Genomic DNA, 17020 nt, shown 5'->3' on the forward strand with positions numbered 1-17020 from the left:
GAGGCCTTCCTTAGCCGAGCAGTTAGAGTCCTCGGCTACAAAGCAAAGCCATACTGCAGGTGTCTGGTTTCGATTCCCAGTCTGTCCAGGATCTTTTCGTAATGAAAATTTCCTTGCGAGAATGTAAACGTTGGCAAAGAAAGTTCTCAGTTAATAACTGTGGAAGTGCTCATTGAACACCAAGATGAGAAGCAGGTTCTGTCACAGCGAGGACATAATGTCGAGAAGGAGAAGCTTATAGCTTCCCCTTCTAATTACTATGTTTTAGAAACTAGATATAATTCTTATAGTTTTTAACTTTCAGTTTTTAATTTTATTCGTCTGTTTCAAGATTCTATTTCTATTCAACTGCTAGCTTTTACCCAGTAAACACAAACTCGTATATGATAGGATATAAGAGTACAAATGTGGAGGCGATATACGCACATGCGCCATAAGGCTACATGATTGTACCCCGTTTGGCATAAAGTCGTTTGGCATAAGGTCGTTTGGCATAAAGCCGTTTGGCATAAAGTCGTTTGGCATAACGGTCGTTTGGCATAATGGCCGTTTGGCATAATGGTCATTTGGCATAATGGTCGTTTGGCATAATGATTGACTTAAAATAAATATCGGCATTTTTAAGCTTTTACCGAGATCAACACCACCGAGCCCATAGCAAAAAACATTGGTGGGTTCTTAACAAGCATGGTGTTCGTTCAGAGATTTTCCAAGCTAAGAATTTCAAAAATTGTTGTGACATTAGGGAGCATTACTAAATAAAACTCTTGACGGGTCTCTACACCTCAGAACATAGAGTATATTTGAGCTTGTTGCGGTATACATATTTGAAAACAGTAAATTGGCAAAGAAAGTTGGCAGTTATTCATCAAGGGAACGCTCATAGAATATTTCGCTGCATATCAAGCTCTTTTCCAGTTTGGACGTAGCAATCGATGAAAATTACTTGATAAAAGAATGGATTTCTCTAAGCTTTAATCCAAGGATTTATCAATGCGACTTAATGCAAAAATAACACGAGAGCAGAGAGGATCGAAGCGTACGGTGCTTAACGATGGACGTGAAAACAAATTCGTGCGTCAAATTTAAGAATTAGCATTCATTTTACCAAAATTGAATATTTAAATATACGCATCAAGCAGTAGTACAAATTGAGTAGTTTTCGGTGAAACGATAGAAGAGGAGCAATGGAAAATACCTAAAGACAATTGGAATCCATTTTCGGTGACTTTAAAATCTCTGGGTGGCTATGAAACCTTCGATAATCTTGAATATTCGTTGTTGCGGAAAAAACAGAAAAAAAACGTTTAACACAACCTTGGTTCGGTGGGCAGTACTGGAACATTATGGATGGACTATTGTTTCAAGCACAGTGTTGTTGCTGTTTCCAAAATCGATGGAGTTCCCTCAACGTAAAAGCCCGAGTTCGGACGGATGAAGTGGCCTTGGTTTTGCGGATAGACCAACAGTAAGTCTTGGCGCCCGGTAGTAGTATTGCAGTATAGCAGATGGAACAATGCGCCAATAGGCTCTCAAAAATGAAAAATGCAGTCTTTGTGGACTACCGGAAAACTCCCAACGATTGCCTCAAGCGTAACTTGCGATCATTGGCGGTAACAGCGGATCCACGATCCTGGAAAAAAAAGTTGGTGCACTACTGAAATCTGGTAAGATCGTTTTTAATACTTTATATTATCATTCTTGTACAAATTGCACACATGGTCTCATTTTTGATGAGTTTTTAAATTTATGGGAAACAGTTTCGGTTTTGTATACCGGAAAGAGACACAAAATTAGAGTTCATATCGTTTCAGAGAGTGAGCAAAGGCGCTAGAGGCTCTAGAGCCAGGACATGAGGAAGAAATACCAATGTCCCATCCCAGGAGAACTACAATAGAGTGTGCATTAACTTTCTTAGCAACGCCACTCCCAACGATTTTACCTATACCTAACCCTGAATCGAAACGGTTGGTACGGTTGTCCCCGTTTCTTCTTTCTTAAAATTGAAAATTTTTTGGCTATCAGTTTATTCATGCGTGAATAACCTAATCGTCATGATTTTTTCAATCTTCTTCAACCCCAAAGTCTGCACAGTGGGCCTGGCCATTTTAATATTTGCATCATATCGTTGATATTCTGCAAATATTAATACTGACAAGAAAATACCTGAATAAATTAAGGTATTTCCAGGATGCTTTTCAATATTGGCTGTGCAAGCGCTTGGATTAGATTAGATTAGAATAGAAATAACACGAGAGCAGATTATTTTTCGTTTGAAATGTTTAAGGCTCTAACGCAAAAAAATCTTTTCACAGCATAGTTCAAATGAACAACACATCTTTAAAAGAAAATATTTGTGGCAAAACTTTTCAACGGTTCAATATAAATTCTAATATTGGAAGTGTACATCAAACCACCGTCTATTATCGAGAGAAGGGAAAATTTGTGATTGAAATATTTTTTTTCAGGAAAAAGTATATGTTGAACATTGGCAGGTTCTAAAGTAATTATCATTCTAACATCTGGCAAGAATTGATAAAACAGCAAAATATGAAGATGGTTAAAATTTAGCTTCACTAAATAATAAAATTTAAAACAGAATAAATATAAAGAACAGCCTATTTGTAAAAGAAGGAAAAATTTATAATTAAACCAATAGAAGAATGGACGCCAAAAATTATTGCGGCATAATAATACGAAAAGAAATAAAAAAGTGCGTTCAGAATCATCGAAGTGAAGTGCTACTTTTCCCCGAATTACTGGTTTCCTTAAAAAGTGGTGACGAGAAAGAAAGATAAACAGTCAAAAAAGGAAGTATTCTGTCATGCTCGGCTATACACATGTTGGCAAAAATGCTGAGGACGGTAAAACTCGAAAGAACCGCCAACTAAGTAAAGAAGGGTGCATATTAGATGGTCAGTTCTTTCACCACCTTGAAATATATACGACAATTATGAGTGCTAAAAACTTTTCGGGGAAGAGGGCAAGTCGGGGAAACGGGATATTCGGGAGATTCGGGATATTTGAAATTTTAATTCAACAGTTTTCATACCAATAATTGTGGTTACATCATATTTAGAAGAAAAATAGAACAATTAAAAGAAGGGTAAATTTGTGCTAAATATATAAAAATCTTCAGTGCAAAAATTTGTTCCAATAGCGAAACTCAAAAGGAGAATTAATATTTGAAAGAAGGGTAATTTCTGGATACTATTGACAATAACTTTCCAAATATGCTTAAATTTATTCAAGAGCGAATGATTGTTGAATAAAGTGTCATTTTGTATCAATTGACTCCAAAACAAGCCTGATGTCATCAGAAAGATTCAATAGAAACGTAAAAACGAAAAATTGAGAAATTTTTGGTTTCAGACTCATTATGCCAAACGACTATTATGCCAAACGACCATTATGCCAAACGACCTTTATGCCAAACGACTTTATGCCAAATGACCATTATGCCAAACGACTTTATGCCAAACGGCTTTATGCCAAACGACTTTATGCCAAATGACCTACCACCGGCTACATGCAAGATGTACGTATATCGCCTCCACATTTGTACTCTTATATCCTATCATATACGAGTTTGTGTTTACTGAGATATGTTCTATTTTTCAGTTTCTAGCTTCTTTCTGTTTCCATGTTTAATTTGATATTTTTTTGCTTCAAGCTTTAATTTTCTATCTTTTATGTAATCTTTAACTTTGATTTTCTATCGTGTTATCTTCTATCGTCTATCTTATTAACTTCATTTTAAAGCCTCAATTAAATTTTGTAGCTCCATGTTTTGGTCATTTAGTTATAGCTTTTACTTATCGGCTCTTAGTTTTGTTGCGTTTTTTTCTGTTTTGTGCAATTGTTGAGGGACAAAGGATTGTAAAATGAAGTGTTGTGCATCTGCGATTACTTCTTCGAGTGATTTGGCTATCCCTTGGCTTATTTTTCATTATCGAGTCTAGTACACGACACTGAAGACGGCCTTACAGTTGAGGTCGAAATACGCGTATCTGTCAAAGGATACAAACTCTAGTGGAATTAAATGGTATAGTACTAAATTCGTTTTTTTCATCTACTTATAGGTATTCTTCTAAACAGCTCGAAGATTTATTATTATTTTTCATTGTTTAATTGAAGTGGTAAGTGTGGTTTTTCTAGTGCCTTCCCTTTCTATACGCAACGAGGTGCGCCTACCGTTCATGTTTTGTGGGTGTATTTGTTTGGCTCATAACGCTACTAGGCATCCCGCTGTTCGAGTGTTGAAATACATCAGCATTTGCTGCCTGGCATGGCCCGCGTTTCGACCTGTGCTGTTTGGGTCGGCCCGCGTGAGAGATGATGCTGTTTGGGCCGGCCCGCCCGAGAGATGATTGTTAGGCGAGCTTTGTTTGTAATTGACAGCCGTACACCCACCCTGAATGGTAGCTATATGTCAGTTAACCCAAATTCGGGTTATCCCACGGATGAGCCGAATTGCGTCGAAAGAAGTCAAAGTTGGGGTTGATTCGTGGCTCCGTATTGATTGATTGAAATATGCAGACACTGGATGGGAGAACGCAGTGCGGAGTACCCGGTGAGTTTGCTCCGATTCACATTCCTTTGAAAGCTCCCCCAAATTAAGGCGATTTTTAACGGCGACAGCGACAAACAATCGCCTTGATTTCGCTGATGTTTCACCACCTTCACAGTTTTATGAGCGTGCCCAAGCCACGGAGCGCGATTTCGCTGCGATTTTCGTTGCGTTGGTCTAGATAGTCTATATATATATATATATAAATAAAAATGGAATGGTGTTTGTATGTCACGAAATGGCTTACGAACGGGTCAGCGGATTTGGATAATTCTTTCTCCATTTTGTTCGTCAAGGGTTCCGACGTGTTTGTGTGTATAAAAGTTGCAGGATATTCACCGGGAAAGTTGGAATAACGAGAGTGAACGGAACTGTCATTTTGTATGGGACGATTCGTAGTGGTTTTCAACAGCCTACTTGATGGCAAGACGAAGTTTGCCGGGACCACTAGTATCATATAAAAGTGCTTGCAGCGACACAACGACGGAATCGCGGCGATTTTTCATCGCTGTCGCTGAAAAAATCGCGTCGATTTGGGGGAGCGTTAAAGCCTGACTCGGCTTGGATTATATTTCTTTCTACGACTAGCAAACAACGTGTCGTTGTCAAGCGTAGTTAGTTTGGCGCAATGCCTTCTCCATATTACTCTCTCTGACTTCTCTCATTCTCAGTATCGATCACTGATTGGTGTTTCAAGAGTCTCATGTAGTAGTTTGTAGGACTATTGGAATGAAAAAATAAACACAGACTGGTATGTCGGGGAATAAGTTCGTCTCTTAATTTTCCACAAAACCAACGAAGACCTTTTACATTTTTCTATTGCAGTATTCTTATAGAAATTCCTGGTTGAAATCTTAAAGCTATATAATTTGTAACTATTTTTTTTTTTGAAAAAAATATATTGAATTCTTAGAGAATAGGTTTGAAATAGGAAATTTTGAAGAAAATCTCAGGAAAATGGGTGAAACAGTTCCTGGAGAACTTGGGAATAGTTTTAAAAATAACTAAAAGAAACTGTAAACGATTCGTTAAAGGAAATCCAGATGCATTATCTAGAGTAATTTCTGGAATGATCGAATGAACAATCCAAATTGATCTTTTTTGGTACCTTGAACGAAAATTTTCAGGTAAATTTCTAAACAGTGCCTTAAAAATCACTAGATGAACTCCTGACAAATTTTCGAAGTAATATCTGAAGTGAAGAAAACTTTAGACAAATTCCTGGATTAAAATTTGACTAAATTTCTGCAAAAAAACGTTCAAAACGCATACAGTCATACGAGAAGCAATTCTTATAGATTCACAAAAACTGTTAAAAATATAATTTGAGAAATGTTCGGTCGGATTGTTTCAGAAACCTTTTGAAAATATACCCGGATTCTGTTTGGCTTCTTTTAATTTTATTGGTTCCTGTTTGGCCTTTTTGTGGTTCTTTTTTCTGTTCCTGGCCTGAGATCTCTAAATTTTCCATTTATAAGACATTCAGTCGCTAGCAGGCCTGATCATAACCATCATAATCAATTAAATTTAGAGCTTCAATAATGAATGTACATATAAGCAGATTTTTTCATACAACGTTAGGTTATAGAATGTTATATTTAGTTCATACTCTTGTACTTTTTTAGGTTACAATTGATGTGTACTAGAACTATTCATATTTTCAAAAATGTCTATAGATTTTCCAATCAACCAATATTTCGATTTATCATGTCAAAATGAACTTCTAGTCGAATTTCAGTAAATTTGGAGAAATTTTCAGTGTGCTCCAAATCAATTATTTGTTTTTGGGCTAATTTCAAGCTTTATAAATTCATAACAACTGAACGGAACACCAAAAATTATCAGAAATTCCTCTACATAGTAGTTGATTCAATTCTCCGAACTTTTGTCGAACACGATTTTATGATTGGAATAAGTTTTAACGTAGTTGAGGCATGAGGTTCGAGGTTTCTGAAAATCATCATTTTTGGGAGTGTTCTCTCTGAAAAACATACCTGTATGAAAATATCGAATTTTTAGTTTACAAAGCATGATGACTTTCAAATGAATATGTAAAAACTCTGTTAAAATCTTGGAATCTGTTTATCCATTTAATACTTTATGTATTTCTCTGAAAGCAAAACACTGCCCTCAACAGAACAGATTGTAAAGTAAACCCATAAAATTGAAATAGTATTTCACGAAAAGTTCTCCCATATGTAATTGGAATAGAATTCTCTTCTAGTTATCACCCAAATAACCAAACACCGTTAGCACACTTAACCCACTGATCCCGTCACACGGTGGCATAATTGTACTTACGCAAAAACAGTTGTTTTTTTTTATATCCAAACTTCTAACGTTTTTTACGATCTATTTTATCTCTACTTTTCGCGCGCAGCTGGAGGAGCTGAAATCCAAAGACCGCAATATCGGTCTTCTGAGGAAGGAGATTTCAGCTCTGCAAGGAACTGCGGGAGGAGGACCGAAGAAGGAGAGAAAGGCTGCTAAAAATTCCGCTCAGCAATCGCAAGAGGTAAGTGACATTCTTGGTTAATTCTGTTCTCGCGACTTCGGTGCGTGCGAAACATGATGTCACTGTGGGCCTGAAGCCCGAATTTTGGGACAAAAGCCCGATATGGACAATTAATTTGGATCACGCGAGCCTGATCGAATACAATCATTATCTGGAGCTGTGAATTTACGCAACTAGATGAAAAAAAAATCTGTTCTTGAAATCATGAATATCCATAATCATGGTCCGATTTTGCATGGAAAAGAGTGCCATGAATATGAGTATTCAGGATTTCATGAATAATTTTCGTGGTTTCAGGAACACATTTTTACCCGTGGGATGGTACACAAATTATTTCACGCTAAATTTCGACTTTTATGACCCCCTCCCCCCCTTTGTCACGTTTTTTGTATGAGTCCTTCAAACATTTGGTAAGGCTTGTCACGTTTGGCTTGACCCCCTCCCCCCCTTGGAGCGTGACGTAATTTGTGCATGGCCCCCGTGTAGGTTTGTCATGTCTGTAAGGCCTAAATCAGCAGACGGTGTTTAAAAAAAAAACCTGAAGTTCGTAGCCAAAATATTGGAATCGTTCTGGTGGGCTTCCATCCGACGACTTCTAATACACTAGTTTGGGTGCGTTAACCAACTACGCCACAGAACGGGTAACGATTCTACAGCGCAACTGTATTTTTGAGTTTGTACTACTTTTTAGTTCATGTCGCGAAATTCGGACCCATAGTGGCGTCTCCCCCTTCTTCAAAACGGTTATTCAAAACACGATCCGATTCTGGTTCTGGTTCTGGAGTAATTGCCCAATGAACGGTATTCGAGCAGCTGAAAAACAAAAAATAAAAATAAAACACGAAATTTTGTCCGCTGCGTGTTGGCGAAGGGAGGGAAGCCAAACAACAGTTAAATTCTCCCTGATTTGCGGGCAATTAGCTTATCCGGGGAAAGAGGCTTGAACTTTTGCTTAATTCAAATGCCAAAGCGCTTACAATCACGGAAAATCAATTTAGTCGGGGGGAGGGGGACACACGGGGGAATCAAAAGCACAAATTATATCACCTTCATATGAGCGGGAGGGCCCTAAGATGCCGGATTGTTGCATTTCTCCGGCTTATTGGCATTCTTAGCCGGAGATTGGTTTTCTGCTACTGACTGGGACCTCTGGCAAACAACGTTGTTAGTCTGGTGGGGGCAAAGCGGGCGCCTGTTCGTGCATGCATTATGGGCCTTTTTTATATGGGCACATTGAACCGAGGGCAATTTGTTGTGCTGCACGAGTTTTCTCTTCCTTTCGCACAGAAAGCCCGCAGACAGGACTTGAATCTCTCAATCACGTTCGCGTGCGGAACGTGGCCGAAGGTATCTTGGCTAAGGTAGATATCTTTGGGTATTTTGCTACCGCTGCTGTTGTCATTTGATGGTACCTTGCATTGGATCAGTTTGTCAGCGACAATGTCAAAATGATGGAACGTGCGACAAAGAGTCGGATCGACATCCGTTTCGATGTTTACAAAATACCACTATTGTTCAATACCAGAGAATGAGTCCTTACAACACTGTTAATAAAATCGTACATGTAGTTAGGGCAGTGAACACCATTTGAATAGATAAGAGCAATTTTTTTTCGATTATGATATATTGTATTGGCGGCTTCCAGCCGAGTGGAAGTTAAAACAACTACTGGAAATCCAGATATTACTCATACTTTGCAATAGGATTAAATGGACAAATTGAAGTCAAGTTTTGCCAGATAGTCCTCTACTCGTTTTCTCAATAAGAATCGAACTCACGACTCCTTATAGGGTAGTATGGGCACGACTTCACCATACTGCCATTTCAAGACTAGTGAAGATAAAAATGTGATTTTTATACATTTGATTACTGTGCCCAACAAAAGTAGACTGTGATTTTTAAATGAATAATTTAATTATTAGTGTGTTGATTACGTAACATTTCTTTGAAGCATCTCTTATCAGTCTTGCACAAATCGCGTTGGCTCCATCCCATTACCCCGAACGCCATTACCCCGTACGCCACTACCCCGAACGCCACTACCCCGAATGGGTCATTACCCCGAACGCCACTACCCCGAATGAGCCATTACTCCGAATAGTATAAGATTTAGGCCAGTATCTTGCTTTGCGGGCAAAAATGTTAACCATACTGTTAAAAAAATCATTTCACTTTGGATGTATGCGTCTCTAATGGTAATTTGTGGTGAGTAAAATTCGTTGGCAAATGATCATCATATATTTTCCCATCTTTCATATGTCTGCTATTTTTGTTTTTAAATATCTTTTTCTTTTATTCTGAGGCAGTACATGTTTCTTAGCTCAGAGGGCACTTTCGCAGTCCAAGGGATCATTCACCAATTTCATAACACCATTTTTGACACCCACCCACACCCGTCATAATACTTTTTCTATGGAAATTTCACAAATTTTGTTTGAGGTGTAACATTTCGAGAACAACCTACCTACCATATTTTTTTTTGTCACCTTCACCGTTATGAAATTTGTGAATGGGCTTTTAATAGAACAAGCCTTTTATTGACTGAGAGCTTTCCTAATCAATTTACATTTCTTGTTCATGTGCTTCTATGTCCAGGAATGTCAAGGAAATTTTCGATGCATTAAGAACCACCACATGAGGATTTCGAACCTATACCCTCAATATGGTCTTGCTGAACAGATGCGTGCTCACCGGTAGTTAGGCTTCTTGGTGGTGATTATATTTCAATTTTGTTTTCAACAAAGATTTTTCTTTCTCATGTATATAGGTTGTGTGATAGCATCACATTGTTACAGTGATTATTCACATCATAGCTGCAAGCATTTCACCAGAAATTTGCCCTTCTTTCTTAAATAGGCTGTTCTTCTAAGTTTTCGTTGGATGACCCATGTAACCACTACCCGCTAATCCACCTTTTTGGTCTTATAGAGCTATTATACGGCTAAAATAGGGTATGTCAGCTCTTTAATAGCAGTATATTAGCACGCAGAACGAATAAAAGTGCTATTTCATTACTTGGGGAGCTTGTCACGCTAGTATTTTCATATGAAACATATATATATATTTTTTTTAAAGTAGGTATCCTCAAGGCATTCTTGAAGATAATTCTGCTATAATTGTAATTAAAAAAAAATCCCTTCTTTTATCTTTTTGTATTAAAACAGTCAGGTAGACTATGGAATCGATTACACTTTTCTACCATCATCTTAAATCAACCACAACTATTTTTTGTGGTTACCTTAAAGAAATTCAGCTCAATGATCTTATAAACCAACGAAAGTATTTACTTTAGAAGCGATCAAATGGTGTCGTTTTTCTATTAGGTTGGTCTTTAAGTGGGTTGCATAGAACATCACTCGCAGCGATAAAATCAGAGTGATCTTCTACAGTACTGACCCGATTTTGTCAGCCCCATTTGAAGGAAAACTTGTTGTTCCTATCATTTCATGAAAGAATTTTCTCCAATATCTTTTTAAGTCATGTTGAAGTTATCATGAATATGCTTCAAGTAAAGAAGAAAGAATATTGAAACATTACTTAGATTTTTAAAGAGAGCTGAAAAACGTTTTCAAAAAGGGGCTGACAAAATCGAGTCATCTATGTATTACCATCGTTTACGAAACAAAATCTTTAACAAGATCTTAATGCTAGTAGAGAAAGTGAGTGGCAGCGTCCAAAACCAGGTATTACTACACCCTAGTTTTGTGCATTTTATAGTTATCCTTTTCATAATAAATTCACCCTTCTTTTAAAAATAGACTGTGCTTCAGAGCATTGCATTGTAGCTATGGAGATCTCATGAATTTTAGTGAACAAAGCCAAACGAAACTTAGTATGTAAAAGTTATTTGCTGAGAACTTGTTTAATACTCATAAATAATCGTAAAATTATCTCCCAACCTTCTGATTATAATTAGTCTCAATATGTTATGCATTCGGGGTAATGGCGTTCGGGATAGTGACCCATTCGGGGTAGTGGCGTTCGGGGTAATGACCCATTCGGGGTAATGGCTTTCGGGGTAATGGCGTTCGAGGTAGGGGCATTCAGGGTAGTGGCGTTCGAGGTAGTGTCATAGAGTCATCGCGTTATGTTTGAGCGAATTCGTTTTACAAAATTTGTTCTATGTCAGAAAGTGCGTATAGTAAAAATCTGAAAAAATATATTTATCAGCGACGATATGATAATTGATTGGACTATCACTTATTCAAATTGAAATTTTAAAGTTGAGTGTGTAAAATATGTATTGGAACTAAAAATCCGTGGTCGATTTGAATATGGTCAAAGAACAAATCCTTATATTTACGTAAAAACATGAATAAATCAAAAATTAAAGTTACCTATCCAAGTGACTAGGGATTAACTTGTAGTAATTCTGGAATGTATTATTTTTATTACTATTGAAAATACCTGAAGAGTTATAACTTCGTGATGTTTTCTTATGTGGAGAGAAAAATACGTGATTTTTCGAATTTTTTCAATTGTTCTCTAACAGAGCCAAAAACAATTCAAACAAAAATTTATGTAAAACATCCTTGATACAATGTACTTAAACTCACTACGGTGAAAGATTTTGATAAAACATAGTTTACTAGTTATTTTTCAACAAAAACAAAATGTAGGGTCTGTGCTGACCAGAAAAGAATTGATTTTCTAAAATAAAAATTTTCAATGTAAACGATTATTAAATCAAACAAACTTATCACAGATGCTGGCTGAAAAAACCTATAGAAATCTACAAAAATATAAAAATATCTGATTGTTTGGAAAAGTACTATGATTTTCATTATCAAAGTCGTGCTCATACTTTCTGGGACACCCTATATTTTTTTGCTTAATCCGTTGGCGTAAGTGAAAGTCTGTTTGCAGTGGTATTTTTTGACACCGTTTAAAAAAAATCTCTTAGACTCTAAGACTTAGATGATCACGTCCTCTGAACAAGGTTGCTTCCACGAACAAAAGGAAGGGTTGATTCAGAACTTCCTTTCACAATTAGGGGCGGTTCATTAATTACATAAGACAATTTTCGTGGTTTTTCAATCTCCCTCCCCCCATGGTAAGATTTTTTGAATGAAAATTAAAAATAAATTGTATGGCGCGTAAGAAATCTCAGACCCCTCCACCCCCCATAAACCCTTACGTAATTAATGGACAGACCCTTACCTTGAATTCGGGTAGAATTGATCGGTAGAGTAAAATTGATCACCGTGTCACACAATTTTATTCTTACTAATAATGCACCAAAATCAATTAATCTTGTAGTAAATGAACGTTTGCTTGTCTTAAATATTGTCGAATTGTGTGTTGTGAAGTTTTTGCTGTTAAAAAATGTATATTTCCATGAAAATAATATAAAAATGTAGAATCATGTTCGGGCGGGTATTGGAAGACATGAATAAACTTTTAGTTCTAAACAAGGATTTGAACATGGTGTCATAGTGAAAGTTTGAGAGTTTGCTTAAAAAATATCCCAAAACAGATTTTATCATCAAAATTCGTACCACATTGCTAATTTTGTTGGAATAATTGAATTTCTGTTTGAAAATTCCTTAAGAAATTGCCTACATTTAGGCGTTTTCCGTGGTATTTTTGAAATTTAATTATCTAATATTTCCATAAATATTGATTTGCATTAAGATATTAAGAATGCATATTCGGATTCAGGAAGCTCAAATTAAGTAAGGAGAGTAGGTTTCGAAACTAACAATAATCGTATTGAGAAGTGATCAATTTCACCTCGAAATGGGATTCCCCGATTTTTTGTTTATGATAAAATTTTTAGCACTAAAATCAAATTTGTTAGAAAATTTTGGCACTTGTGTCAATGAGACTCACCGTCGTACTTGTTTTCCTGTATAAAGTTGTTTGGTACTGACAACAGTATAAAACACAGATCAGAAAAACCGTCAAAAGTGATCAATTTCACCCGAAATTATGGTACCTTCCAAGAAGATAAGTTTCAATGTTGCCGTTTTACGTGGCCGGTGGAACAATTTGTTTTACTCAAAAAATTTACGAGAAATTTTAGGTTTCCAACCTGTTTGCATGTAGATCAAAACTCATAGCGATGATATCTACTAGATACAAATAGTAGGCGTTTTGTATGAAGTGGGTGGATTTAGATTCATTTTTTCAGGTGTACGGATTTAGATCCCACACGTTAATGTATAAAAACACTCAAAATTTATTTTACCAAAAATACACATTGAAAAAACTTATTTTGTATAACTGTATGCCCATAAATCGAATTGCAAATCAATGACATGTAGTTGTTAGTAATAAATTTGATTATACAAGAACAGTGATTAAATTTGAACAGAGAGATAAATTTTTGATTACACTCAAAATTTGTTTTGATTAAAAAACTTCAAGAATCCCAAGTTTTGAACTTTATAGACTAAATCGAAATTCAAAGCGATTACATATATTTTTTGTATGCATTTGCTTATAGAATTTTGGTTAACAAATTTGGGGTAAAATTAAAAAAAATCAGATTACACTCAAAATTTATTTTGCTAAAAGTTTGAGAAAACCAACATTGTTTCAAATTATTTGCTAGTAAATATCTAAAATTGAAGCGATGACATTCAATTTGTCCGACATACATTTCGTTCTAGAAGTTTTAAAAATATCTTGGAGCAGAAATATAAATTTTGGAAAACACTCAAAATTTCTTTTACCTAAAAACCACTTAAAATCTTTTCGTTTTAAACTGTTTGCCTGTTAATCAAAATTTATGGTAATTACATGTATTTTTTCGACATTGCATTGATTGTTGACGTCTAGGCAACACGTTAGAGCAGAAATAAAGCTTTTTGTTTACACTTATTTCTTTTACCCAAGGGGTCATGCACAAATTACGTCACAGTCCAAGGGGGGGAAGGGGTCAAGCCAAGCGTGACAAGCCTTACAAAAATTTCGGAGGACTCATACAAAAAACGTGACAAAGGGGGGGAGGGGGTAAAAAATGAAATTTGGCGTGACATAATTTGAGTACCATCTCTAAAGAGCTGCTATAAACTCAAGATTTAAGCCTGATAGTTTGTAAATCAAAATGCAAAACAATGATATGTTGTTTTCTGACAACATGTATGAGCAAGAATCAAATTTGAGATCACTCTCAAAATTTAGTTTTTCCTAAAAATTAGGAAACATCGTATTATTTAACTTTTGTACTTTAAATCAAAACTCAAAGCATTGACATGTTGGTTGGTTGGTTTGACTTTATTAACGAGATTTTTAGCCCTGGGCTAGTTCATCTCGGGACCAACGGCTTTACTTCCCTTCCGAAGGAAGTCATTATTTTTTCGACCTAAGTTTGTTTGCATAAGATGTTTGGACAGAAAACAAACAGTAACGAGAATATTTTTTTCATTATTCTAGTAAAACAAATTCAAGTATAATGTAATCTTTATATTTCTTATCATTCAAGTTACAAGTCTTTATTTTATTAATTAAATTGGATGATAGCAAAAGAAAAAAAAACGGTTCCCAATGATGTATAACTCATTCTAAATTGCAATCAATTTAGCGTGTAATCAAAAAAATATATTTCTGCACTAATATATTCGATAGACTTCAGCAGTCATGTTTTAGTCGAGAAACTTATCAGTTATTGCTTTCAATTACGATGTATAGGCAAAATCAAATTTTTCGTAGTTTTTTTTTTATAAAAAAATAGTTTGAGTGTAATAAAAAAATCTATTCTCTGCCCGAATATGTTTCCTAGGCTTCAACAATCAAATTCATGTAGGAACAACTACATGTCACCGGGTCGAATTTTGATTCAAAAGAAAAAAAGTTTTCAAAAAGGTTTCTTGAGTAAAACAAATATGGAGCGTAATCAAATATTTATAATTCAATTAAAACATGTAAATTGTGTTTCCTGAGCTTATTTTTTATTAAGAAACCACCTTAAATATTGTTGCATTACTTAGTTTTTGCCACAAATCCGTACCAGATAACACTAAGAAGTATCTTTTGTCAAAAAACGTTATAGGTACTATCTTTTTAAATAAATTTTAAATGGATATTGACGTCGAATAAAGAAAGACAATTTACACCGTCTTCAGCCAAAGGCTGCACAGACTGAACAATCACAAACATTAGGCAACGGACGACACGGAACACCCAGTAGCCCAGTGATGAATTTTTCGTTTGACGAAAAGTTTCCACCGACTGGAGCGGGAATCGAACCCACGCCTCTTGGCGCAATATGCTTGAACGACTGACGCCGCTAACCGCACGGCTACGAAGCCCATTTTTTAGTGTCTAAAGTTCAACTTTTAACTTTTTCTGGACCTTTTGTTGTACGCGTAAGTTTTCTCTCCGTGGTAGCAATAGAGTACAAACGAAAATATTTTTACTACACTTACTGTTTGTAAAGGACTAACTAACATTGATTTTGTCTTAATAAAATGCCAAATTAGTTCTATGGAGCCGTGGATTTATTCATTCCTCACGGGAGGCAAATGCACAAATAATGGTCAGTTGGGACCTGTTTGCTTTCCTTTAAAAACATGACACAAACATCATAAGTTTCTGTAAAGATAGATTGTTGGATGTAGTACTCAATCTAGTTTTATTTGTGATAACATATTGGCGTCGTAAGAGTGTTTGCGTAACAAAATGTTTAAATTCAGACTGAATTGCATCAAATATAAATTTATATTTTTTAAGAGTGTATATTTAATAAAAAAAAATCGAGTCAAACACTGGGAAGAATACATAGGTAAATTCTAGAAATATTTTCAGAATTATTTGAGGAACCCGTACGGGAATCCTGGAAACAATTGATGATACATTTTTTTGTAATGTAGCTACAATCAACGGGAAGTTCTTTAGAAAAGTAATGGAAGAACAAAGAATTATCTTCGCTGGAATAATAGTAGGAATTGTCGCAGGAATCTGAGGCAAATTTGCTGCAATTTTTTTTAAAGTGTAGCTGCAGAAATTATTGTGGTGCTATCTGAAATAAAACAGTCCTATTAGAAGAGTTTTCGAAGAATTTCCCTGTGAAACCCGTAATTAAATTGAATAATAACCTGGAAAACACCATATCAGTAGTACAGAGACTGTCCATCAATTACGTAATGGTTTATGGCAAGAGACGCGTTAGCATAAACCTATCCCTAGATTATGCTAATGTGTCACACACCTTATTTTCAATTTAAACACAAAAGTGGGGAAAAAAGGGAAGGGGATAAAAAAAAACTGCTAAAATAGTTTAACATAATTGATGACCAGCCCCATTTGAAGAAATCTCCTCAAAACTCTACAAAAAGCACTTGAAAATTCTTTAAATGTGTCACTGAATGTTTTTATAGCACAATTTCTATTAAAGTATTATTGAAAAAGTTATCCCGTAGAGCAATTTGAGGCAGCGTTAAAGGAGAGAGTTCCGAAAGAATTCCCAGAAATAAAACATAGAACAAACTCTGGATAATCAAATGAAGTAAGAAATATTTAATTATATCTTGAAAAACCATTATTTGAGAAATCCCTACAGTGATATATGAATGAATTTTTGGCAAAGTTCCTGATAGAATCGCAGGCAAGATTCCTCAAGAAATGAATTCTTGCAGGAGTAATCGGAGGAACTTTCAAAAAATTGTTGTCATTTCTATTCAATTTTGCGTACAGTTTCTATTTTTCTAATGCATTTAGAAGCTGAAGGAATTCGTGAAAAAAGCTGCTAGAATCCTGGAATCGATTCTATGTGTCCTTTAAGGAATTCAATGAGAAATTTCTAGAGAAATTACTTGAGGATTTTCTCTTTGAAATGTTTCTAGAAGAATAACTGATGTTATGTGAGCCTTACTGATTATTTGAGCCACTTCAATGTTTTTAAAACATGACAAACATGATTGAGAAAAGCAATATTTTGCCAAAATTCAAATGCTCATAACTTTTTAAAAAATGGATGAAATTAGATGCAT

General features: G+C 35.6%; 1 protein-coding gene across 4 annotated transcripts in view; it reads left to right on the forward strand.

Moving 5' to 3' along the window:
- Positions 1-17020, forward strand: part of LOC5579248 (putative leucine-rich repeat-containing protein DDB_G0290503) — a 526898-nt gene that overhangs the window by 50538 nt on the left and 459340 nt on the right. For all 4 annotated transcript variants that reach the window (XR_002501244.1, XR_002501243.1, XR_002501242.1 and 1 more), the window contains exon 5: positions 6951-7085. Coding sequence is in view for 1 of the 4 variants with exons in the window: in XM_021849556.1 (XP_021705248.1) it covers positions 6951-7085 (135 nt within the window). In the remaining 3 variants the exon portion in view is untranslated. The remainder of the gene's footprint in view (positions 1-6950; positions 7086-17020) is intronic.

The sequence above is a fragment of the Aedes aegypti genome, chromosome 3, assembly GCF_002204515.2.
Source record: "Aedes aegypti strain LVP_AGWG chromosome 3, AaegL5.0 Primary Assembly, whole genome shotgun sequence".
Classification (NCBI taxonomy): Eukaryota; Metazoa; Arthropoda; class Insecta; order Diptera; family Culicidae; genus Aedes; species Aedes aegypti.